The 25219-nt window shown below is 39.4% G+C and overlaps 3 protein-coding genes across 5 annotated transcripts in view; 2 read left to right on the top strand and 1 right to left on the bottom strand.

The window, feature by feature from the left end:
* The window catches only part of LOC119728633 (transient receptor potential cation channel subfamily A member 1-like), a 61825-nt gene extending 56494 nt beyond the window's left edge, over positions 1-5331 (bottom strand). For both annotated transcript variants that reach the window (XM_038200949.1, XM_038200950.1), the window contains exons 1-2: positions 4836-5331; positions 2129-2285 (exon numbers count right to left, since the gene is read on the bottom strand). In XM_038200949.1, the coding sequence (XP_038056877.1) occupies positions 2129-2285; positions 4836-5051 (373 nt within the window). In that variant the 5' untranslated portion in view covers positions 5052-5331. The remainder of the gene's footprint in view (positions 1-2128; positions 2286-4835) is intronic.
* A 9279-nt stretch (positions 5332-14610) lies between these two features.
* LOC119728632 (glutathione gamma-glutamylcysteinyltransferase-like) lies at positions 14611-19085 on the top strand. 2 transcript variants are annotated; one of them, XM_038200947.1, is made up of 2 exons: positions 14611-14682; positions 17328-19085. In XM_038200947.1, the coding sequence occupies exon 2, from the start codon at positions 17342-17344 to the stop codon at positions 18029-18031; it is 690 nt and encodes a 229-aa protein (XP_038056875.1). In that variant the 5' UTR covers positions 14611-14682; positions 17328-17341; the 3' UTR covers positions 18032-19085. The 2 variants fall into 2 exon arrangements, with proteins under 2 accessions (XP_038056875.1, XP_038056876.1); XM_038200948.1 differs by lacking the exon at positions 14611-14682 and adding an exon at positions 14893-15226.
* Positions 19086-21145: 2060 nt separating this feature from the next.
* Positions 21146-21993, top strand: LOC119728631 (glutathione gamma-glutamylcysteinyltransferase-like). Its single transcript, XM_038200946.1, has one exon. The coding sequence runs from the start codon at positions 21170-21172 to the stop codon at positions 21857-21859; it is 690 nt and encodes a 229-aa protein (XP_038056874.1). The 5' UTR covers positions 21146-21169; the 3' UTR covers positions 21860-21993.
* The last annotated feature ends 3226 nt before the right edge of the window (positions 21994-25219 follow it).

Genomic DNA, 25219 nt, shown 5'->3' with positions numbered 1-25219 from the left:
GTTAAATTGCTAGTGGTGGACAGCTGAATTTTGTGATCTCTTTATTAAAAAGCCACGACTTGGGAATAGAGAATGCAAATTACGTGAAATTTTCAGAGTTACTACTCAATAACATGTTCTTTATCCCAATTATATATTTTTTTTACAAAATGGATGGTGCCATTTCTTTTTTTTTATCATACTGTCACTTTATTTTTGACTTGCCATGTATTCATATTTTCATCTGTGATAAACACAAATTGAGCTACTGCCATATTCACACAAAAATAGAGTCTAATTGCCTGCCTTGTCTCCTTTATAAATGTCAATTGCGTTTGCATGAGTCGAGAAGACTTTTGTTCCATTAATCGCTAAATGCTGTTTACGGCCATCACAATAAACGATTGAAATATTGGCAATATGTTGTACTTGTAAATTACTAAAATATTCAAGTAAATCGCCCAGCATAGTAGCCAATGCGGGCGATACGCTGGTACAAAACGCAAATAGGCGTGCGCACGCAGCCATGAATCCTAAAAGTGCATCTCGCACATCACATTCAGTTTGTGACAGCGCCCTTCTATTGTGTCGGCCTCATTCTCAAATAGGCTAATGACGATGATGACGGCGGACAGATTAACAGAAGATAGATCAGGCAAATATGATTCATCAATCTTCTATAGTATATGTAACGTTATTGACATTAAACAAAATAAAGTGGCATTACATTTCAGCCTAAGCCAGGCCTCTCTGGCTACCACCTCTCAATTTTTGGGTCTACATGTACAAGTCTATATTCCATGACTGAAATTTTAAAAAATAAATCAATATTTTCTTGCTCCAAATTTTTTTTGAATCAGGTTTACAAGGAGGTCCAATGTAAAAGTAAAGCTGCTTTTAAATATCCGTTAGTAGTCATTGCTGAAACCAAGGGGTGGCTGTGGAGTTTAATGTCCTGTAACAGTTTAGTTTAGTTCCTATAACAGATGAAACATCCACCTTTAACTTTTTACTTTTGTCAAGTTTCAACATTGCAAAAAACTAGTACAAATTGTCGTACTCCTAAGTTAGAGTTTCTTCATCAGATTGACACTTTATAGTAGTTAAACAATATTATATTTAAAAAAAATATGTTTTTAAAAAAGTGGCAACAATATATGGAGTTCATCAAATTAGGTTTTCCCCTTCTTTAAATTAGGTTGTTTCCATTTTTTTAATTGATTGTAACAATAACAAATTCTGTTGCCATGTTGTAATTTATGGTATGAAGCAAACATGAAGAGCACTCGCATGACACAATTAAGCAGGTACAAGTGATTCCTAGCTTTGAATCACTTCCTTCACATCCCCATCAACATCATTCATCTCAAAGACAGACTTTTCAGCTGTAATTAGTGTCTTGGTTTTTTATTTAGATTATTGTTATTTATTATCCGCGGTCTCGGTCTCGGTCTCGGTCTCGCAACTTCAGGTCTCGGTCTTGGTCTCGGTCTCGGTCTATCCGGTCTCGACTACAACACTGTGAATAGTTATTAATCCTTTCATGGGAACAGGTTCAGAATGCTCTCGCTGAACAGCAGAGGTGACCACATTAAGAGACCACATTAAGAGGGTTGTAATTTAACAGACAGCTCAGCTGTAATTTAACAGACAGTGACTTAATACTTAAAGTTGGAATATACATGCTTTTTAAAAATTATGATTTTCTTTTCAGAACGAAATTTAAAGGAATATAATGTCCTACAACAAATAAATTGGCTTGTGTATTTTTGCAGGCCTTCATACAGTTTTAAAAATTGGTTTTAAACGGCGCTCCAGTTCAAAAATTGCGCACACTATTCAGAACCAATTAGGAGAGTCCCGCTCTTAATTAAAAAAAAATTGAAAACTTCAAAATATTGAAATTTATTGATTGATTCTTGTCATGAGCCGATTTTTTTTTCGTGCGATGTCTGAATGGAAAGCTCAATGTAATGCTAGAAAAGTTTCAATTCAATATTAAAATCTATTTTCCAAGGTGCCACAACCAAAAAGCACGTATAGGCCTACACCAACTTTAAAAGATAAGTGCCTGTCAGATTGTAAAGAATCAGGATGAAACACAACGCAAGACAAGAAAAAAAGACAAGAATAATGATATGGCCATTACCTCCACCGCAGTTAATGGCGTGTTCGATCAGATCTTTACGGCCCGTGTAAGCCGCGTAGTGCAGCACTGTGCCTCCCTTGCTATCGGTCTCATGGAGGCAAGCCGAGTTCTCTCGTACCGCATCGATGAAATCATCCAAAGAAAACTTGGCCATTTCCTATAGAGTGGGTACGACATGACAAACCATCAGTTTCTCATCAAAATTAATTCACTTGTTGCCTTGGTTTTACTTTGGTGGGGCATCTATATATAAAAATAAACAACCCAATACTTTTTATAATTCCTCCCTTTCAGCCTTAAAGGTATATTGGATTCTTTGTGATTTTCTTTTCCTTTTTAGGCAAAAACATTTGCTCAAAATATTAAGTAAGGTGCATTAACCATTGAAGTTTCAATTTAATGGATGCACTTTGAGAAAACAGAGAAAACATAAATGCACAATTTTGGGGCCTCTTAACGGGATTCCGTTGCTAAGCCGCGTGTATTACTCACATTGTGAATTACAAATTTCGCAATAGGTAGACTAAGCAGTGGCGTATACAGATTTTATGTAGGGGGCAACCGCCCCGAAATGTAGGCATTTTTTCCGGATACCTCCGTAAAATCAAAAAGCGGGGGAGAGGGGTTTTAAGAATAAAAGTTATGAAAACTTATATATAAGTATAGCACTTTAAAAGAAAAAGAGCATACGAGACTTTAAAGGGCCATGACTTGCATTTTTACATACGTATTTTGTGCAACTTTCTATTTCTTTTAAATGTATGAAAATATTTTGACATCCTTTTTGGCTAATCGTATTGATAAGTGCACTTCTTTAAGCATTTTAAAATGTTCCATGGTTTCCTTGACTAATTAGGGCGCTGCTGCTGTAATGTCACTTCAGGAAAACACTGTTAAGGCTCGGGGGTTTTCTGTTAAAATTGTGAACCCAAAATTAGGATTAGTATTCACAGTTACAGCGTGCCTATTTCAAGAAGAAGGTTTTGCATTTTTTTACTATTTAAAGGAAAAAATCGTATTGTTTTTGATAAATTTGAATTGCCTTTTTTAATTTTTTTATTTATTTATTTATTTATTATTTTTTGCTTTCAAAATATCCATTGTCTACAAAACATGTGTATGAATCTTCCAACACACCCTAACACCCACCAACGAAGAGTTTTCAGGTTCCCATAATACCCATCATCCACAAAACTCAATTTAGTTTTCGAAAATTTCCAGACAAAAATTTAACATTGAAAAATGCCTTTGAAATTTTTTAATTGAATCAATGATTTTAATATAATCACTGATTTCATGAACATTTTGTCCACCTCATTGTTACAAGGGTACATAAACACTGACGACACTTTAATTTTTAAAGGTGCATGGCCTGATTTGTATACCGTTGAGATACGTTATGTGCGGATATATTTTGAAAATAAAAAAACGTGTAAGTAAGTTATGGTAAACATGATATACCAAAACTATAAACTTGACGTACAGGTCTCCCTAGGCATGTGTATTTCATTAAAAAATGCTTTTAAATTCAAAATGACAACACCAATCCTTGTTAAACTTGTAGAAGGAATATTTTATTGATGGTTCTTCATATATTGGATGGAATTGGAACAGTATTTGATGAAATCAGGCCTTGCACCTTTCAAGGTATAATCTAAATCTAAATGTGTATGGAGAAAAGTTAAAAATCAGATTATCGATTGGAACTTTAAAGCACCTTTTTGCAGAACTGGGTTATTTTCGTTTTCATGAACTGACACCCTGCACAGTGCGCCATTTCAAACGCGCACTCGGTACATTTTCGTTTTCACGAACTGACATTGATCTTGATTATCAGTTAAAACGTTATTTAATTACATTTGTAAGCCAACAAGTATACGGATGCATTAGATTCATGTCAAGCTTTCAAAACGTTTTTCTCCGTACCCATCATGCTTGGGTGTCAGTTCTTGAAAACGAAAATCATTCTATTTCGTATGAGTGTCCGATGTGCGCGCAATACCGGGTGTCAGTTCGTGAACTCGATGTCGTTGGCGCGATGTTTATACCCATGGTTGCAAAATAAATTCAGTAAATTTTACAAGATTGAATTGCTTACAGTACATATTTTAATAGGACTGATGATTTGTTTGTAGAATGGAGATACATCATGAGATACTTCTGATTTGTTTTGCTCTCCATGTTAACAATAATAACCAATATGGGCAAATTAACGCGTATGGAGTCTGCTTATAAATTAAAGCCTTTTTTTTTCGTTTGGGAGAAAAGACAGTTAGTTAGATGTTTAACAACCCTTCGACGAAATATGCGAATGTTTAATAACAATCTTTTTCTTAGTTTGAAATCGAGATCGAAATTTACATTTTACTATGACTATTTTGAAACGTTATTTTGGGCTCACTTGCAGGTAAATTTTTGAAGGAAGTTTCGCATCAAGCGGATAAATGTATACCTCCACGGAAAGAAACAAGGTTCGCACATAAAAAGGTTCAAACTACCATAGCTCAGAGACAAAATATGCAATTGCAATGATTTTTTCATCACTTTTGGCTGAAATGCCAGTGATCAAAAGTTTTAAAACAAAGTTTATAAATAAGTGAACATTGCTTTAAAAAGTGGATTTTTTTATTTATTTTTAACCACCCTGTATAAGTGCATTGCAATATGTACTGTTCATCAACTCCATGAAAATTGCCAGGAGACTTACCGCGATACCCGAGGATCCCCCAGGGCTGTTCCAACCCATGCTGCTACCCATGTCGCGTCCATTTCGGCCGCCTTCACTCACCACTGTCTTCATGGTCTTCGTTGAGCGGACAGACCCTGCGGATGACCCCCTATCCTCCAGCGAGATGCGCTCCTGATCTTTGCTGATATTCGCAACCTTGATCCAGCGCTCCGTGAATTTACGCGTGTTCCTCATTGTCTATAATCGCTGGTCGGCTTTTGGCCCGTACCGGCTAGAACACTACTAAACGCTGTCCGGGAAATTAGCTTCGGAACGAAAAAAAAGCGTTACTCGTTACTGCGGTCTGATGTTGTTCAGTCGTCTCTATGTATTGATGGTGTAATGATAGTGTTATACTTCAGCACAAAAACCGGTTGAAATGTTCCTTTAGCGATAATGCTTATTATGCCGGGCAACCTAATGCCGAGGTGGATTTGGTGCTCCTTTTATATAGAGGTTCTGTCAGTCATGATTACACAAGGCATAGTTACGCATGCTTAATGCATACGGCCAAAGCGCTTCAAATAATCGTTACCATATTCATTAGGTTGTCTTTCATATTGCACTTTTGCTTTCTTGTGCTTCTGCGGTAGGTAAAGTAAACAGTGCAATGTTTGCTTCAGCTTTTACCTATGTTTACTTTGCCTATTAGTTTTTCAGCATTATGTCCGATTACATTTCGACGTTGCTTTATCGTTGAATATTGTGTCTGGACTGCGTGGCTACCGTTCGTTTTTACCGATGTTTGATTTTCTTCCTTTTTTACCATCCCCGAACCGTTCTTAACTTGATAAACTTTAAAATGTTTAAAAGTGGTGGACGATTCCTTTGAAATCTGTTTAAGGTACGCTGAGATTTTTTTTTATCAAGGCGCGCATAAGTGACATTCATTCACATCATCGATGTCATTAAATCTATTTAGAGATCTGTATCGCTAAAATAATTTTAAAGATATCTCTATATCATTTTCAAGATATCTGAAATTTGTTTTAAGATATTTGGAAATGTATTTAAAGATATTTCTAAATCGATTTCGAGATATCTCGAAATCGATTTCGAGATATCTTGAAAGCGATTTCAAGGCATCTCGAAATGTTTCAGAAATATTTTGAAATCGATTTAAAGATATCTCGAAATGATTTCAAGATATCTTGGAATCGTTTCCACTTCCGCCAGTGTCATATTGTATACGCACAAAATATTGATGTGACACTGAAGCGAAAACGATGTTCGAGATTCTTGAAAAGGAATTAGAGATATCTTGAAATGATATCTTGAAATTCATTTCAAGATCTTGAAATGAATTTCAAGATATCTTTGAATTGGATTTCTAGATATTAAAATGAGTGCTAGATACATGTATCTTGAAATAAATTTAAAGATATCTTGAAGTAAATTAAGAGATCTTGAAATGATTTGAGAGATATCTTGAAATGAATTTAGAGATATCTTGAAATCATTTCAGAGATATCTTAATATCATTCAGATATATTTTGAAAACATAAATATATTTCCTGAATTATATTTCAAGATATCTCATAATAATCAATCACTCAAAGGCTTTTAAAATTTACATCTTGAAATAATAAGAGATATCTTGAAATAATCAAAAGCTACCGCTTGAACGTAAAATGTCACTTATTCGCGCGCCATATTTTGTATATCAATTCTAGCCCTACATGGGTACAGAGATACAGATTCCAGTTCGATACCTTTCTTCGATATTGACAAAAATCGACGTGAACTTCTGAGAGTTATTCAAGCGATGTCTGTCAAACAATTTTTTTTATTTGGTGCAGCCAAAGCAATATCCAATCACTATTCAGAGTGAGGATTTGGGCGGGCGAGGCTGTTTGTATAGTGACAAAAAGCCTTGGATGCTACCTGTAGCGCATTTTGTTTGTCCATTAATGGCGGGCTTAATGAATTGACAAAGTAATGATAAACCGTGCACGACGTGTGACGTACATCCACCTCTGAGTAGTTACCCTGTCTTCTCTCTAATGGATATCCTAAGCAACCTTCAATCAGACCGGATTTCCATTACAGTTGATCACACACTAATTAAAAAAAACCTAGGTCTTTCCATCTCGTTTGCTAATTGACTGACCGGACGTAAACCCGTTAAAGGGGAGGGCATGTTTGGAGACTTATTAAACCATGTCATTTTTACGAGTTTAAGTATAAAATAAGCTGGTGCACGACCCAAGTCAACACTTCAGAAATGCTGATTCACGGCATGTCTTAGAAAATGTTCGGTTAATTAAAAGTGATTTGCTATTATTTTTTGCAAGTCACAGTAGCAAGCCGGAAGTAATATGGAAAGTGCCATTTTGACGAGTTTCAGTACAAATGTAAGCTGATGCACGAACGAAGTCTACAGTTCAGATGTGCTGATTCATGATATTTCTTGGAAAATATTCAGTTAATTAAAAGTGATTTGTAATAATTTTGCAAGTCACAGTAGCAAGCCGGAAGTACTATGGAAAGATGCCATTTTGACGAGTTTAAGTATAAATGTAAGCTTATGCACAAGCGAAGTCAACAATTGAGAAATGCTGATTCACGATATTTCTTTAAAAATGTTCAGTTAAATAAAAGTGATTTGAGAGAATTTGTTTCAGTTTTTTTTCAAATAATTTTAGCTCCAAAATCTTCATTATTTTACCCAAAGGAGAAGTTTGCTACACATTTTACAAATAGGGAAACGCTACCTTTACGAACCGTGAAAACGCTATAACAGTATCGTACACAATCTTTGAATAAGTTCATCCGGATTGTTGTCAGAATACTTAAGTAACATCTTCGCAAATTTCTTATTGGATTTGTCAAAAAGAACCTCCAGAACTATTGTACACAGTTTTGTGTGTTTAAAGGTATATGGACACCGTATGCAAAAGTTATTTGCCAATTAAAGGAACGACAATACCATAAATCCATAGTAGGTTATTATAAAACTGAGCTGTCGAAATTGCATTTAAAAAAATCATACTTTTTTGCGAAAACTGTGAAAACGAATCTTCATTTTTCCATTAAAAGTGCGATGGTTTGGTCCTATATATGCCATTGCGACGGTAACATGCCATGACATGACGGTAATTCCTATGATCTCGAAAATGATAGCATATAGGCGCAATGATTAAACATGATGCTTGATCCTGTTAATAACTTACAATCAAGCATATTTCATGATATTCTGACAGTTTCAAATTTGAATGTTTGAATTTGTATCCATTAGCCCTGTAGCTGTCCAAAAAGTAACTGACGTAATTATTGTTGAAAAGCATACTTGGTTGAAAGATAGTAAGGTGACTAGACTCCCTGTCAAATTATTCTTTCTGGCAAGCTGTCATTTTGAAGAAATCACCGAAAGAAGGCTTTTCGAAGCGTCGGAAATTTTTGTTAGTAGTTCGGGGTTTTTTTATTCGGCGAAGCGCGCGCAAGCGATGACACGACGCACACGCGCGCGCGGTTGCTATAATTCGTCGGATCAGTGCGCGACAGCGCGTAGCTATAATCGGCTGAATTAGAACGTGTCCCGGACGCTGAATTCAGGCACAATAGGCCGCTTGCAGACGCGTTCGATAATTGACGCGCGAAGGTGCACGACGCCATGTTATGGGACAAAATGTGCATGGATAGATATACGCCTGTCCCACAACATGGCGTCGCGCGCCTTCGCGCATCGATTATCGAACACATCTGCAAGCGGTCTATTAAAGCTATAGTCCATCATTTGTAATTTGTGCATTTTGTTCGTTTGAAGCAACAAAAGTGCTCAAAATACAAAACAACTAACCTAATGAAGTTTCAGCTCAGCTTCAGCTGTATATTCCAAGAAAAACAGCATTCTAGGATCTTAATTTCAAATCAAAAGTTGCTGAATCATGTTTCGAATTGCGCCTGAGTTCAGCGTCCGAGACACGTTCTCGCTGAGCCGATTGCAGCTACGCGATGTTGCGCAGCGATCCGACGAATAATAGCAGCCGCGCGCGCGTGTGCGTCGTGCCAATGCTTGCGCGCGCTTCGCCGAATAACAAAACGAACTACTAATTTAAATGTTCCTACGGTGCGTCTTAAGAAGCACCGTTGGAAAGGCCTTCTTTCGTTGATTACTTCAAAATGACAGCTTGCCAGAAAGAATAATTTCACAGGGAGTTTAGTCCCCTTACTATATTTCAACCAAGTATGTTTTTCAACAATAATTACGCCAGCTACTTTTCGGATAGCTGCAAATGATGGACTATAGCTTTAAAAACATCACTCAGCAACTTTTGATTTGAAATCGAGATCCTAGAATATTGTTTTCTCGGAATAAACAGCATTCACTGAGCTAAAACTTCATCAGGTTAGTTGTTAAGCACCCTTCTTTAGATTTCGATCACTTTTGTTGCTTGAAACGAACCTAATGCACAAATTACAAAATGATGTACTCTACCTTTATTTTTGCATGCTATTTTGCGCAACACCACAAACTACACGAAATAAGGAACAAAATTGATGAGATGGTCGCAAATTTCTGGTTATTAGGAGCCGTGAATTTGGAGCTGGAAGTGACAAGAAGCGTAATGACGTGTATTTCGATTAGTCTAGGAGCTAGGCGGAGTTTTATTATCAATTTGACTTGAGCACAAAAGGCTTGCCGGGGGTAATGCTAGAATGACCATTCTTCAGTTAGTCTGGGTAGTAGGTCAATGTCAAAATTGTCGAGTTTAATTATCATGCGCACAAGTGACGTTTTTTTTATTCAAGTGTTAAGATTGACTCCCCCGATACCAAAATGCTACTATAACGAAAAACAGTCTGATCAAGTTACTTAAAAACATTTTATATGTATGTACTACAATGTATTTCATATACACATGTACACGTATATATATCCTAATAGTGGAGCTGCTTAAGCCCATTATGTTTTGCACAAATTGTGCACTTAGTGGTAAAAGCATGAAATTAGGCATGCAGGGCTCAAATAGGCTAGGAATCATTTTAAGAGGTGGACCTACCTACCATGGATCTCGCCCATTTGGGGGCGGAACTTGGTTGAAAAAAGGGTGCACAAATAAATAAATCTGAACAACTGTATTAACATGTATTTTCCTTGCTTTTTTTCAAGCTTTGAAGTAAACTCAGACGTGAGATAAAACATTCTGGCATTCTAACACCTGTTATTCTGCGCTCATTTTGTGGGCGAGGCCTATATGTGTAAAGGGGGTGGTGCATGTATATGAGTGGTTTGATCAAATTGTGACAAATGTCGTGCATTTTGGTCATATAACCATGAACAATTGGCAGACCTGGTTGAAAAGGTCTGAAAATACTTTTAAGAGATGGATCCACCTTGGTATTTACCCACTGTGGGGCGTAGCTTAATTTTAAAAGGGGGTGAAAACATAACAACCAAGACAAGCTGTATCTGTAGCATTCATTTCCCTGCGTTCTTTATGCTTTGAAATAACTTTAGCACTTGAGATAAAACATTCTAACACTAAAACATTGTTAATGTCACCCATTTGGTGGGCGTGGCCTGAATATGTAAGAGATGCGGTAAATTAGAGCAGCTTGATTCAAACGAGACACCAAATCGTCAGTTTTGGTGGTAAAAATACAATTCTGCATTTGTTAACTAAGTTTACCAAATACTGCAAAGACACTTTGAAAAGTGGCTAGCATGTTGCCCCTTTTAGAGTGGAGCTGCATTTCAAAGTAGGGGGATGAATATTCTATAGTGACTCAAAGTACATGTACTTTAATGTCCATCAATCAAATATATTTTTATTTAGGACTTCATGTAACCTATATGTGTGCGTACAAAATCAACCGCCAAGGAAATGCACTTAGTCTGTTTCCCTTTGTGCATGGTTTATTTAATAATTTGTAATAAAAAAACCGTATCCTCTCGGAGTGCTCCCCGTTTGCTATTTCCCAGGTTTGCAGCATTGCTAATGTTGCTAGCATCGTGACTGGCATGATCCCTGGCTACACGGCATATACGGGTCTATAGCTTATGACTATCTGAGTGATCCCAGTTTGCTATTTCCCAGGTTTGCGGCATTGCTAATGTTGCTAGTGTAACATATAGATTTGGCTATAGTCTTTGGTTTGTTTGACTATACTATATGTTAGGATAGGGTAGCTGTGGCTAAGAGCAGGATGAACAGATGACTACGAAGACTATACAAAGACACACAGGTAAAGACTATGAGCTCGGCTATATGGAAAACTGGTTTATTTTCAAGAACTCAATATTCTACCGGTAATGTGTATGTACAGAACTATAACCTCAGACCATACGGCTGCATCAGCTTATGGGTATGGCTGGGTACTAGAATACGGAAGTTGGAGACAGAAGACAGAGGTTCTGAAGAGTTTTGTAGATGAAGACTGGCCAGAGCATAGGGCTGAATCAGCTTAATTATGGCTATGCCTCTGGTTTCCCAGGGAGAAGAAGAAGAACTCAATGAAAGTGGGAATATGTGGACATTTTATACAGCTTCAGAGGGACCACTTGGAGTGAAAATAGGAGATGATGTCATATAAGGAAAACATAACTTATATGACATCATTTCTGAGTAAAGGTAGACTGACCATGGACTGACGTAATGGTCAGTCTGGGGAGTACCCTTATGAGGTCACTTTCCCCTGTACAAGGGTTAAATCACAGTCTTGGTATGCTGTGGGTGTATTGCTTGGAAAAGAGTGACGTGAAGACCTTGGGTGTAATGTGGAACACCTGTTGTGAGATTGGTATCAGGGATGTGTGCTCAGGGTCAGTCTAAATTTTGGTCTTACACTAGCATCGTGACTTTGGGCCTGATCCCTGGCTGCAGGGCATATACCGGTCTATAGCTTATGACTATCTGAGTGATCCCAGTTTGCTATTTCCCAGGTTTGCAGCATTGCTAATGTTGCTAGCATCGTGACTTTGGGCCTGATCCCTGGCTACATGGCATATATACAGGTCTATGGCTTATGACTATCTGAGTGATCCCCATTTGCTATTTCCTGGGTTTGCAGCATTGCTAATGTTGCTATAGCATCATGACTTTAGGTGCGATCCCTGGCTACATGGCATATACGGGTAAGGCTTCTGACTAGCGCCCCTTGAACAAAAAAGACATTGACAAATTGTGGAACCACCAACATATAGGGCTGGATAGCTCAGTTGGTAGAGCAAAGGCACTGCCATCCAGAGGAGCAAGTTCAAACCCCGCTTGAATTCAATTTCTTTGTTTGACTTAATTCAGAATATCAGTGCAAAGCTTGAAAGCAGGCGCGGTTCTAGAGCCTACATTGGGGGGGGGGGGGCTAGCAGGGGTGAAATGTAGACCTTTTTTTTCTCCGGACACTTAGGCCTCCGAAAATCAATAGGGGGAGGGGGGGGGGGCTCGTACCACATTTTCAATGGAAGCGCGCGCTGATAAATCCTACAATCATGCACACTATGATACCATATATGTGCAATGCCCCCCTCTCACGATTTTTTTTTTGGGGGGGGGGGAGATAATTCGCACGTCAACTTCTACAATTGGCTACTGCCATTTTTTAATGGATTTTGTTTGTTGGGGGGCTAGAAAAAATTGTTGGGAGGCTACAGGGAGGATAGCGCCTCTTTCGGACCCAATTGCATCCAGAATACTCAGAATTGGAAGCCCCAAGTCCAGGCCAGAGGTATAGTGCCATATGTCTTCAATTTCCCAATTCCATGGCTTTCAGAACCCTCTAATGTTGAATAATGCGAGTGTACAACTTTTATTCATGAGCTCGGCGGGCGGATTTTTGGCCTATTTAGTGGGGTATTTCCTTTGGCTACGAGTACCACAACTTCAGCCAATGATATCAAGTTCGGCGCTCTTCTATATCTCGGCGCTGTTGTATCGCTTCTATCTTGTATTGGGGCGCTGTTCAAAGCGGGCTATCATGGCCAGTATCGGACGCACGGTATGGCCGACAAAACCACCGGCGCGCGTGCATGTTGAGCACATTGTAGTATCCACGTCAGTAGAAATAACTGCTAAAGGGTTCTCTGGGGAGGGATTCAGCGTTCGGCAGCCAAAGCCACCTCCCCCCCCCCCCCACCCCCCTACTAAATCTGCCGGTGCGTTTTGTGATGCTAACCAAGAAATCAGGAACGCGTAAAACGCGTAATAATTATTATTCATAATTATTATTCATAATAATGAGTCTCCATAATCATACATATTCTAAGTCAAATCAGTAAATGTAAGCAGTAAAGACATTTCAATTCAATACGATACAGACTTTTTTTTCTAGAATTGGTCTTTCTATCGAGTACACACGTTTGGTATATAACAAAAGCTTCAATAACGTCTGTGGAAACCAAAAAGCAAAATTACCCACAAAAAATACTTTGAAGAAATATTGGCCAGTTACTAATGCTCATGCGGGCGGGGGATTTAAATATGGTTTCTTTTGTTTACGTTAGTCTTAGCAGTCGGTAGAGAGACAAGAACAAGCTTCGGGAGACAGTCTTCTGGGTTGTAAACAGAATAAGACATATGTGTACACAGGGCATAGCCTCATCCAAAGTGCATGTGGTAATTGATGTACATGATATTCAGACTACGAAACTGGCTACAGTAACATAACCCTGGCATGATACCTCAGGCCTACCTTAACCCTATACTAACGGAGGGTATTAACCTAACTGAGAGCACTGAATCCTAACGGATTGTAACCCTAACGGGTTGGTAACCCTATATATCGTAACCTTAACGGAGGGTAACTCTAATGAAACGTAACCCTAACTGGAATGGTTGAAGGGGGGATGTTGCTGTTGAAACTTCGTGGTGGGGCGGTGAGTGGGTGGATATGGGGAGGGGATGTATCCATTGAAGACATGAGCCTGCTAAATAAAACCTTTAATGACAATGAAACATGCCCTCCCCACCCTTAGAGATATTTGCTTTTCAAGATAACCACGCCCACGCCACAAAAAGGAAGTAAATATTCAAATAATAAACAAAAATCATAGAAATCAAGCAAACAAAATAGAAATTAATGCTGTCGTGTGCTCACCCAACAACCCAAACACCCATCACACCCACGTACCGTTTGGCAAAAATAGAACTTAATTAAACGATGCCATAGCGTCTTTCAAGACTCCATTACTAACACATTGTCTTAAAAGTTGGTATCTGAAAATTTCTATGCAAAACCCCCTACATCGGGGTTTGTGTAGAAAATATCAGACGGTTATTTTTAACTCCCCATCACGTTAATTCAATTAACTTCGGCAGCGAACGCAAGCACCATTTTAAAGAAAAAGTTAAGACCGGATCAAGGTACCAACTTTTACGACAACGTGCTAGTAATGAATATGGTAATTTCATTGGCATAAACACTAACATGTTGAAATTTCTCCCTTTTTACTGCTACAAAGGAGGTGAAAACTATAAAAAAAAAAAAACATGTTTCTCGTCCCCGCCCGCTTCCTTTTTGGAGGCCGCCTGGATTTTTTTGTTATTTTTTATTTTTGAAAAATGCGGTAAAAAACACCGAAAAAGTCAAAGGCATCTAAAACTGTTCATTGTAGACCAATACAACTCTAAATGACACTGTAAATATGTTCAGTTCTCTTGTCCAACTTGTCTTTCATTTTAAAAGTGTCTTTGAACAGTGGAAACACCAACGGTTGCAGGAAATTTTGAAGAATTTTGAAGTATGCGCATTTAGCACTAGTGTCTATGGGAATTTTATTGCAGGGTTGCACCCACCCATCACGATGTTTCGAGTGATAGCGCCACCATGCGTTTCAATTTTAGTCACTTTGTTGTTTAGACTGTTTCCGTCCAGTGTGATGTGACCGGTAAGTGCATCATTGTTGAGTCCGTAATTTAATATAGCTCTATGGCATGTATGGTCCGAACATTGATCTCCATATAAACAGACTCTCATACGTCACTCTTTGGGACACGAGTTCATTATGGGGTCTTAACAATAACATGAGTTAAGTTCAAAGTGCAGTGATGAACATTGTAGGCCTACAAAGTCTATGGAGATCAATGAGTCCGGATGGGGTCAGGGAGCCAGACAATTTTTTGTTGTCTGCGCGGCGAAAGTGTGATACGAAAAACCTACGAAAATCTTCCTACCCGGGTTAATTACGGCGCGTCGTGACACAGCATTTTTATCATCCGAGTTCAAATTACATGTTGCCAGACTGTTAAGCTTAAAAGTCTGGCAACAGGTAATTTGAACTCTGATGATAAAAATGCTTTGTCACGTCGCGCCGTGTACGTAGGAAGATGTTTGTATTACATTTGCCAACAATCGTTCTAACTGCGAATTTTGAATTTATCTCTCTCTTGAGTCTTTGCCACTATACCTCACCAGACTTTAGTTTTTGCCAGGTAGGTCATTTCTGATGTAATCAACTATTGTTTTCTGGGGATTGAACTTTATTTGTGTGAGCTCTTCGATCATCACTTACAACCTTTCTGCGGTGGTGCTTCCACTCTCCAAAATGGAATGTCCATAGTCAGATTGGCATATGTTTTTTTCCAGAGATTTCATGAAATTTCCTGAAGATGATAACATTTCAGGAAATGTCCTTAATAGTGGAAGCAAAATGGCTGCCATGGACAATTTTGAATGTCAGAAGCGATGACTCCAAAGCTGGGACGCCGTGTTAAGGCAAATCAATCTTGTTGCTCCGGGTGTGCGAGTGGCGATGGATGGCTGTTTCATGTACAACTTCTCAACTGATAGAACAATGTATTGTGCAAATGGCCCATACTGTCTGGGTGAATCTGTTGTACATGTACATTAAACAGCCATCGCATCCCGCAACTCGCACAGCTGGAGCAACAAGATTGATTGCATAACACGACGTCCAGAATTGTAATGACTCAAGACAGTGACTCAACTCGAGTCCGACTCAAGTCATAATTTTTGGTGACTTGACTCGATTCCCTATGGGTAAATGACTCGACTCAACTCGAGCCACTGCGAGCAAATGACTGGACTTGACTCGAGTCCCTTATCAAAAGACTCGACTCGACTCGAGGAAAGGTTAATAAGACTCGAGTCCCAAAAATAAAAGCAAAATTTTGCGAAAAGTATTTGCAATGACTTACGATGCAAATTTTATGTTCATTTACAAACCTACAACATTGGTCACAGACTCCCACCTCATGGTTCTAGAACATACAAAATACTATCCAGGAACAAGATTTAAACACATAAATGCCAATTCGTTGTTTCATCTTTGGCTTTGGTTGATTTCTTATAAAGCTCTTAGATTCGTACGCCGTCTAATAAAATGTATGCCCTTCTCAGTTTTATAAATTTTGGTAAATAGTGTTCAAATATTCATGACTCGATTCTACTCGACTCAACCTTCTTGACCTAATGACTCGACTTGACTCGACAAGAGTCACTTCTTTAAAATGACTCGACTTGACTCGAGTCACTTCTTTATAATGACTCGACTCGAGTCACAACAATTAGTGACTCGTTACAACTCTGATGACATCACAGCTTTAGGGTCAACGCTTCTGACTTTCAAAATGGCTGCCATCAACGGACATTAATTTGTGTGTGTGCATACAGACTCTAGAAAGATGCCTAAATTTCTCCAAAAAATTTGAGGTAAGATTACCAATGAAACCTGGAGCCCAAAAGTTGTGACATCATAGAATACAACCGTACGTAAAGTTCTGTGCACGAGTAGGTTAACAATTTCTTCAGACCGTTGGAGTAGCGGCTGTGCAGCAGAAGGTCCAGCGTACTCCAAAAATTTGGGACTCTCAAAACTGTGTATGAGAGTCCCAAATGTTGAAAACATGCAATGCAACAAAATAGACTAGCACCTGAAACAACCAGTCCAACACCGCTTTAGTACTGCATCAATCAACTGTGCAAAAAGAAACATGTAGCAGATATATGAACCGGAAACTAGTCTCTTTTTACTGCACATTTCTCCATAGTCAGCCACCAGACTAATGACCCTGAAATATGAAATAAGTCTTTTTAAATAGTTGGACCATGGTTGGACATACATGTATACCAGTCTAGTCTTTGGCCTCATTTTGAAATCACTTGACTTCTCTCTCATGTGCAAAATATTGAAGAACAGTCTACTTTAAAAATTGAATTGAGTCTGCAAAACTTGGTTGGTGAAATACTGAGGACCTTTTCTTTGCCCAATTGTCATAAATTGAATTTTTGGAGAAATTTGCTGGCTAAAAATGAGTAAAGTTGGCCTGATTTTAGTTTTGCACATTTTAGAGTAGTCCAGGTCCCAGTCTTGGTACAGCACAGTGATATCGTTGCCACACTAGTGGGGATAATGCAATCTTTATGACAAGAAAATACTAGGGCTGGGTAAAGAAACAATGCTACTTTGGTAGGGTGCCAACATTTTTCCTAACACCATGTTAATATTATATTATACATAATCAATACAATGTATACTGAACGTGAAATTTGTTTTTCTTGACTCAATATCAGGTTCCAAGGCGGATATGGAGGGAACCATTAAAGTAAGCGACCCGATTCCTTTGGAATCTGAGGAAGGCCAGCGGCTTCTGGATGAAGCTGAAGCTCGTCAAGACATCTTAATGGACATGTTTGACTTCCAGCAGCACTTATCGCATTGTGGCATACAGAGTGCAGCGCTCCTACTTGCATCCTTTGAATGTGGAAAAGCGTGTCGTGAAGCAGGCCACTGCAACTTCAGACACTGTAAGGACATTAAGGAGCAGTACCACGGATTTGCTATGTTCGCCTTCAAGGAGACCGAGGAGATCATTACCCATGATGTCATCCAGAAAACAGGCACCACGTTGGTGGATGTAGGCCAGTTACTTGTCAGCCACAAACACCAAGCTACTGTGTACTTCGGTCAAGAGTCCTCCGTGGATGAATTCCGCTGTCTAGCCGTGGAAGCCCTGCGTCAAGAAGATTCCAGCGCTGGAGTTATTCTAAACTTCCAGCGATACCTTTTGGGACAAATCGGGAAGGCGTCCCAGTATGGACATCACAGTCCCCTTTGTGCATATCACAAAGCCACTGACCGCTTTCTAATGCTCGATACTAATGTTGGCAAGCCTAAATTGTGGTTAAAGACTGAGGACTTGTTTCATGCAATGCAAGATGTTGATGTAGCTACTGGAAAGTCGCGAGGATTTGTGATCATGGGTGGTGTTATCTGAACATACTCACAGGCAGTATATTAACTTGCAGTATCCCATGTCTTTTTAGCTTGTGTACAGGGTTCAATTCTATTTTAAAAGGACCATTGCCATGACCAGTGTCTCCCTAAATATTAAATATTTTACTGCAAAATGTCTCCCAAAAGTACCATTTAATTTTGTCAGCCAATCTTTGTTCCAGTTAACTTTGTAAGCCAATCTACTTTAGTTGTGCACTAACATGACTAAATCATACAACTCAAAACCATTGATGGTCATCTACATGTACCTTGGCCGTTTCCCTAATGATGTAACCATCTGTACCATTGTCATAATAAGGGAATGAATATGTGCTGCGCCGGTTTTAAACAAGTATGTTCAAAACTTGCAAGAGGCCTGGACGTGGGTAAAGCCCGATTCATACTCGGAGCAAAAGCGAACGCGAATTTGTGACATCATGGAGATTATTCGTGATGCGAATTTGTAAAAGTTGAACACATTTTTGCGAATTTAGCAGCGAATGTTTCATGACGTTAAATTCGCTTTCGCGTTCGCATGAAGTATGAACCGGGCTTAATAGCTCGAGCCAAAGGCGAGGGTCATTATCTGTGTCCTTGTTTTAAACGTACTTGTTCAATACCGGCCAAGCACATATTTGTTCCCTTGCATAAAATAACTTTTCGGTCAAAAGTCAAAATTAAAGCATTTCCAGCAATGTTCTTCAACAGTATTACTTCATGTTTTGTGAAACACCCTTCTCACCATGTCTGTGGTATACACCTTGCGCACGGCACGTACTGCGCGATGTGGCGCAAAACGCAGCAGTGTTTTATCAGCGGTTTAAATCCACCCACGTGACAGGCTCTCAATTCATTTGAATTGGTAAACTGGCTTAGGTATTTATGAATGTAACGTAATGGTGTATCAAGATATCAATTTAGAAAAAAAACCTAGATAACGGTCTGTGTAATGTATGTTCTAAATATTACATATCGATTACTTCTTTGGAACAAGTATTGCTGCGCAAAAAAGTGAATAAATTTGAAGAAAGACAATTTAAGAGTTTTAAAAAGCACCATTAGAATTCACTTGTGTTAATGACGTCCTGCCTGTTCTTTTGTTGAATTCACCCAGAGAAAAATGTTCTTTTTTTTTTTTTTTTCCAAAAACACGACAGCTATTTACTTTTAGATGACCCTAACGTGACCCACGTTCCGATCTTAAGATCTTTTCAGAGGCATTTGCCTCTTGCCTCTGAAGAAGATCCAGAGTAACTAGTGTCACTTGATGACCTTACCAAGTCTTTAAGACCTAACGCAGCTAGACTAGCTAATTTCGTCGGCCTCGCAGGATAACACTGTAGCAAAGCGGACCTTTTTGGGTTCTAAGAGAGTGTGGATCTGCATACAGTCTAGTACACCTTATCCTTGAAGCATTCCCAGCTCTTTGGGATCACAAGAAGGCTCCTCAGACAAGACACCTTATCAAGTTACGGAATTTGAAACACAACCACTGTTTTAAAGTTCTGATCACAAAAAGGTGTGTGTTTTTTTCACCAAAACGAAAACAATTCACACATCCTTTGTGATTTGTTTTCGTTTTGCTGAAAGAACACTTACATTCTTGTGATCCGTGGACAGAACTTTGAAACAACGTGTTTAAAATTCCGTAACTTGAAAAGTACATGAGTGATTTGAATGAAACTTGTACTAAAAGAAAGCTTATGAATTGGGCTTGCATATCCTAGATCTTGAAAGTGCTACCGTACATGCAGAACTTTACTAAAACAATAGTCCCGACATTGGGTTTCTTTTTATTTACTCACCCGGTACATGGGTTTTCATAGTCCATTCGCGTCTTCTTGTTTTTCGCTTCGACAAGGACAAACAACTGCTTGGTTATAGGGCAGTCGCAATGGTTACATTTATTTATCCAAAGGGGGGCGGGGGATAGAACCAACCACTAATTGGTTAACGTTTACCAGGGAAATATGTTATTCCAGCAACCAATCAGAATAGGTTAGCTTTACGATGAAAACAAAATCTTTGGTTGCGATCGACCCACCGCTATTGGTCGTATGTTGCCATTTTGTATTTGTATACGGTTTCATCTAGAAACGTGCTGTCATAACCTAAAAGTTGGTTGGATTTGTTATCAATAAAAAAAAACCGGTTAAAAGCTAATCAAAGGTCCGTTAATCATTTTGACCAAAAAGTCAGTTGGACACATTATTGACCAATACGTTTTGTGTAAAAACCTGATGATATTGGTTATCATAACCATTTTGTTTTTAGAGATTACACAGGACACCACACTAGACGGTCTCACCTTATCTATAGCGGAGCCATCAACACACATCGTTAACAGGTCGTCATCATAAAAATGGTTGCTATCACGCCAGCATGCGTTTGAGTTTTAGTCACGTTTGTTGTCATCTTTTAGGTCGAGTAGGTCAAAGTCTGGCAACATTGAACTCTGATAAAAATGCTGTATCATGCATGACGTACATGATCATATCGAAATTGCGTGTTCATGTAGAAAGAATTTCGTATGTACATGTACATTGTAAGCCTAGCTGATACTATAATGCCCACAATAGTTCCAACTGCGAATTGTTGATCTATTTTTCTCTCTGCCACTAGAACCACTATAGGACTATATATTTTTTATCAGGTAGGTCATTTCTGATGTATTTGATCGTAGGCCTACATGTTGAAGCAAAAAGTGTATCTGAGATTTAAGCTCTTTTTGTCCAAGTTCTTCGCAGTATCACTGGCATAGCCCCTATGGCTCTTTCTCGGGATAATTTGCAGTGGACATACGAACTGCGAATAGTTGGGCCTCTGTTGTACTGTTAGACGGTTAGACCAACCGACCAAAAATCAAAATTCGAAAAGAAATGGAGTTCTCTAGCGTCCCAGTTACTGAGAGACTGGGCCCCTGTTAGAAACGGTGTAAATGTTTACGCCACGTTTACGGGTCCTACTCCTGTTCTAGCGCATGCAAGACAAGAAACTACTAGGGGTGGGCACAGTAACAACCAGTATAGGCTACAAAAATATCATCTAGCTGAATGTTAAACCATGTTGATATACGCATGTATAGGCCTACCAAACTTGACTTTTGGTTTTCTTGACTCCATCAGGATCTGAGACAGATATGGAGGAAACCATTAAAGTAAGCGACCCGATTCCTTTGGAATCTGAGGAAGGCAAGCGTCTTCTGGATGAAGCTGAAGCTCGTCAAGACATCTTAATGGACATGTTTGACTTCCAGCAGCACTATTCGCACTGTGGCATACAGAGTGCAGCGCTCCTACTTGCATCTTTTGCATGTGGAAAAGCGTGTCGTGAAGCAGGCCACTGCAACTTCAGACACTGTGAGGACATTAAGGAGCAGTACCACGGATTTGCTATGTTCGCCTTCAAGGAGACCGAGGAGATCATTACCCATGATGTCATCCAGAAAACAGGCACCACGTTGGTGGATGTAGGCCAGTTACTCGTCAGCCACAAACACCAAGCTACGATGTACTTTGGTCAGGAGTCCTCCGTGGATGAATTCCGCTGTCTAGCCGTGGAAGCCCTGCGCCATGAAGATTCCAGCGCTGGAGTTATTCTGAACTTCCAGCGATACCTTTTGGGACAAATCGGGAAGGCTTCAAAGTATGGACATCACAGTCCCCTTTGTGCATATCACAAAGCCACTGACCGCTTTCTGATGCTTGATACTAATGTTGGCAAGCCCAAATTGTGGTTAAAGACTGAGGACTTGTTTCATGCAATGCAAGATGTTGATGTAGCTACTGGAAAGTCGCGAGGATTTGTGATCATGGGTGGTGTTATCTGAACATACTCCCAGGCAGTATATTAACTTAAAATATTCCATGTCTATTTAGAATATTCACTGTAGCATGTGAACAGAGTTCAATTTTATTTAAAGGGACAGATGGCACAGTTGAATGATACAGTACCGATGGGTTGTTTGGACTGGTTGTTTCAGGTGCAGTCTATTTTCTTGTGTTGCATATTTTCAATACCTTAAGTTTTGGGGCTCCCATACACAGTATTGAGATATAGAGTCCCAAATTTTCGGACTTTACGGTCGATTTATCTGCCCCACTGCCTAGTCTCATGGAGTCGTTCAAGTTCCTTGTCCAACTTCGGCATATGCGAGCTTGCACACCAGACTGGGGCACAGTATTCAACCGGATTTGTAATGAGGTTAGAGAAGTCGTTCTAAAAATTATTCCATATGGTTATGGTTATGGTTAGGCCTACGGTTTATTTTTTTCATATCATAGCACAAACAACATAATAAACAGGAAACTGTATAAAGAATGACAAACAATGATATGAGGGATCCCGGTAAGCATATGCTTGTACAAGACCTGGAATCCGTAATTACAAATTAAGCTAGTAAATTAATATGTACATACAATAGGCTGAATTCTATCAGGTAAATACACTTATACTAATAAAAATTGAAAAGAAATATAATGAACAGCAAAAATATTCACATTCGCATGAATATACATAGGCCTACACAGTACTTTCTTACGTCCATACATTACAAGAAATAAATCAATTAAATAATTACAAAACAGGTTAGGGAGGAAGGGGCGAAGAAGCAAAAAGTGGCCAAGGAATTATAAAACAATACCATATTTTTCAACAATCTGTTTGATGACATGAATATACGATTTATTGGGATACTTAATTATCAGTATAATTTGTAAGTAGCAACGTTTTCATGTAGTTTTTGAAGTTCTTCATTGATCTAAAGATAGGCATTGGTTTGAGGTGGTTCCACAATAGAGGTCTTTGGTTTCCGACAGTCGATAAGTAAAGAGATGTTCTATCTTTATGGAGATGAAAGTTTGAGGCTGACCTTGTATTATGAGAATGGATATCCGAGTTTTTGTTAAATAGCGAATGTATAGTTTTGGGTAATTTGTTTGTTTCGAATTTATACATTAATACCCCAAGATGGTATTTATACAAGTCAAAAATAGATAAGGTTTTGTATTTACTAAACAGTGGTGCTGAATGTTCTGTATATCTGGAGTTATTAATTATCCTAAGTATTTTCTTTTGCATAATATACAATTTATTGATAAAGGTTGGGTAGGTGTTACCCCATGCTAAAATACCATATTGAAGGTGAGGCAGGGACAACGTATTATAAATTGAAAATAAGATATCTGAAGGTAATTGGTGTTTTAATTTTCTTAAGATACCCTGGTTCCGAGAAAGTGACATTAGTACTTTTTGGCAATGTTGCTTCCAAGAAAGTTTACTATCAATAATTACACCTAGAAAATTACATGTTTTAACTTGTTCTATTTGTGTGTCATTTAAGTAAACACTGATATTCCTGTCGACTTTACCATTGGAGAACAACATACATTGTGGGTTTTTTTTAATTAACGGACAGTTTATTACATTTAAACCAATCGGAGGTTTTGCATAGTTGTCGATTAACAGTGTCAACTGCCTTAAGTAAGTCATTACTGCTATAAAAAAAACAATTAGTGTCGTTTGCAAATAAAATGAAGAGAGTATTTTGGAAGAGTTACAAATGTCATTTATGTAAATCAGAAAAAGTATAGGGCCAAGTATTGAACCTTGAGGAACTCCACAACTGATTGGTGCAAAAGATGTTTGTGCAAGTAAAGGCATAAACCTATTTGTACAAGCCACGATAAAACCAAAACAATCGAACCAAAATTGTATCAATGTGGTCGCCCAAAAAAGTGGGTCAAAAAAATTACGGCGTGGGGTTCGGGGCCCGCTTAAGGGCCCCGAAAAAAAATTTGGATTCTAGATGCTCTGTGGTGCGATCTGAGGCAATTTCTGACCACTTTAGCCAATGTTTTTTGAGGAAAAGATGGTGGTGTACTCATTGCCTGCCTTTATTGCGATGTCACATAAAAAATAAAAAAAAATATTTTCGTTTTTGGGGGGGCCATGGCCCCCTTTGGCCCCCCCCCCCCCTGGATCCGCCCTTGGTCTGGAAATGTAGCAATTTTGGAACGCGCGCTCTTTATGATCTCCGGCGCTCAGCGTGGGAACGTGCGCTGGCTAGCCCACAATTGCCACGTGGCAAGCGGGTGAACAACCACTAGTAAACAATCGGCCACTTGTTCCAAGAAGTTTCTCCCTGTTCGTACGCTCTCGATATCGCTCTGCAAAATATTCGCTGCAATAAAGGCTGTAGTTGCTCTGAAGAGGAATATTGCTTGAATTCGTTCAGCGGCCTATGGGAGACTGAATTGACGGGGGCCGGGCAAGTCAAATTGCGGTGATACCAGCATCGTCAACGGGAGAGATGGGGAAACGAAAAGCAGCCAAACCGAAAGAAGCACCGAAAGCGAAAAGAGGTCGACCTCGAAATAAGACAGCGACACCGGCCACACAGGCAACTGGCCCAGGCACGAGCACACCGACTGACGCTCCAGCACCCTCAACTCATCAGCTATTGGCTGACGGATCACAGCCACCAAGCCAGCCAAGCGCCATCGGTGGACAGTAGTGCCAGCAGCAGGCACCAACCCTTCAGCAGCCACTACAAATACAGCCTGGAGGTCTTACTGCACCGGGGGTCGTATACTCATCGGCTCCACAAGCAGCTCAGCAACAGGAGGTGCAGTACATGCAGGCAACAGGAGTGGCCACGACACAGAGACCGGGTGAGCTCCAAACGACTTCAGTAAACCCCATACATAAAACTACCTCAGCCCAAATTGGTTCTCCAGCCGCATCCTTTCCCTCCCTCGTTCCGAGTCCAACCGCCCTACTAAGCGCAATACCTGCCGTGATCGAGCCCCTAAAGTCTCAAGCGGCGGCTGCGCTGGGGACCTCTCCCCTATCACCCCAAGGTGAAATACTTGGGGCACCGGTATCACAAAGCATCAAGGAAAAAATAGGGAAGGGGGAATATGTAAACCTCAGTACACTAGTAAAAAACCCAGGGGTAACAGCGCCCAGCCCCGCGTTAGACGAGCTTACACTAGTCCAAGTTGGCCAACAATTAAAGCTTAAATCCGCCACACCGACGAAAAATAAGATTTACTCCATAGAAGTATGGACCGAAGCGTTTCTCGTGTATGCAACTATCTACCTGCAAACTAACCCAGGGTGCGCACAAGAAGTATTGAAGTACTGCCACATACTATTCGCTCAGCGGCGACGCGATACTCCGGATATG

The sequence above is a fragment of the Patiria miniata genome, unplaced genomic scaffold (genome assembly GCF_015706575.1).
Source record: "Patiria miniata isolate m_02_andy unplaced genomic scaffold, ASM1570657v1 HiC_scaffold_20, whole genome shotgun sequence".
NCBI classification, from domain to species: domain Eukaryota; kingdom Metazoa; phylum Echinodermata; class Asteroidea; order Valvatida; family Asterinidae; genus Patiria; species Patiria miniata.
The sequence above is the reverse complement of the archived record's forward strand: the minus strand, read 5'-3'. Positions and strand labels throughout refer to the sequence as shown.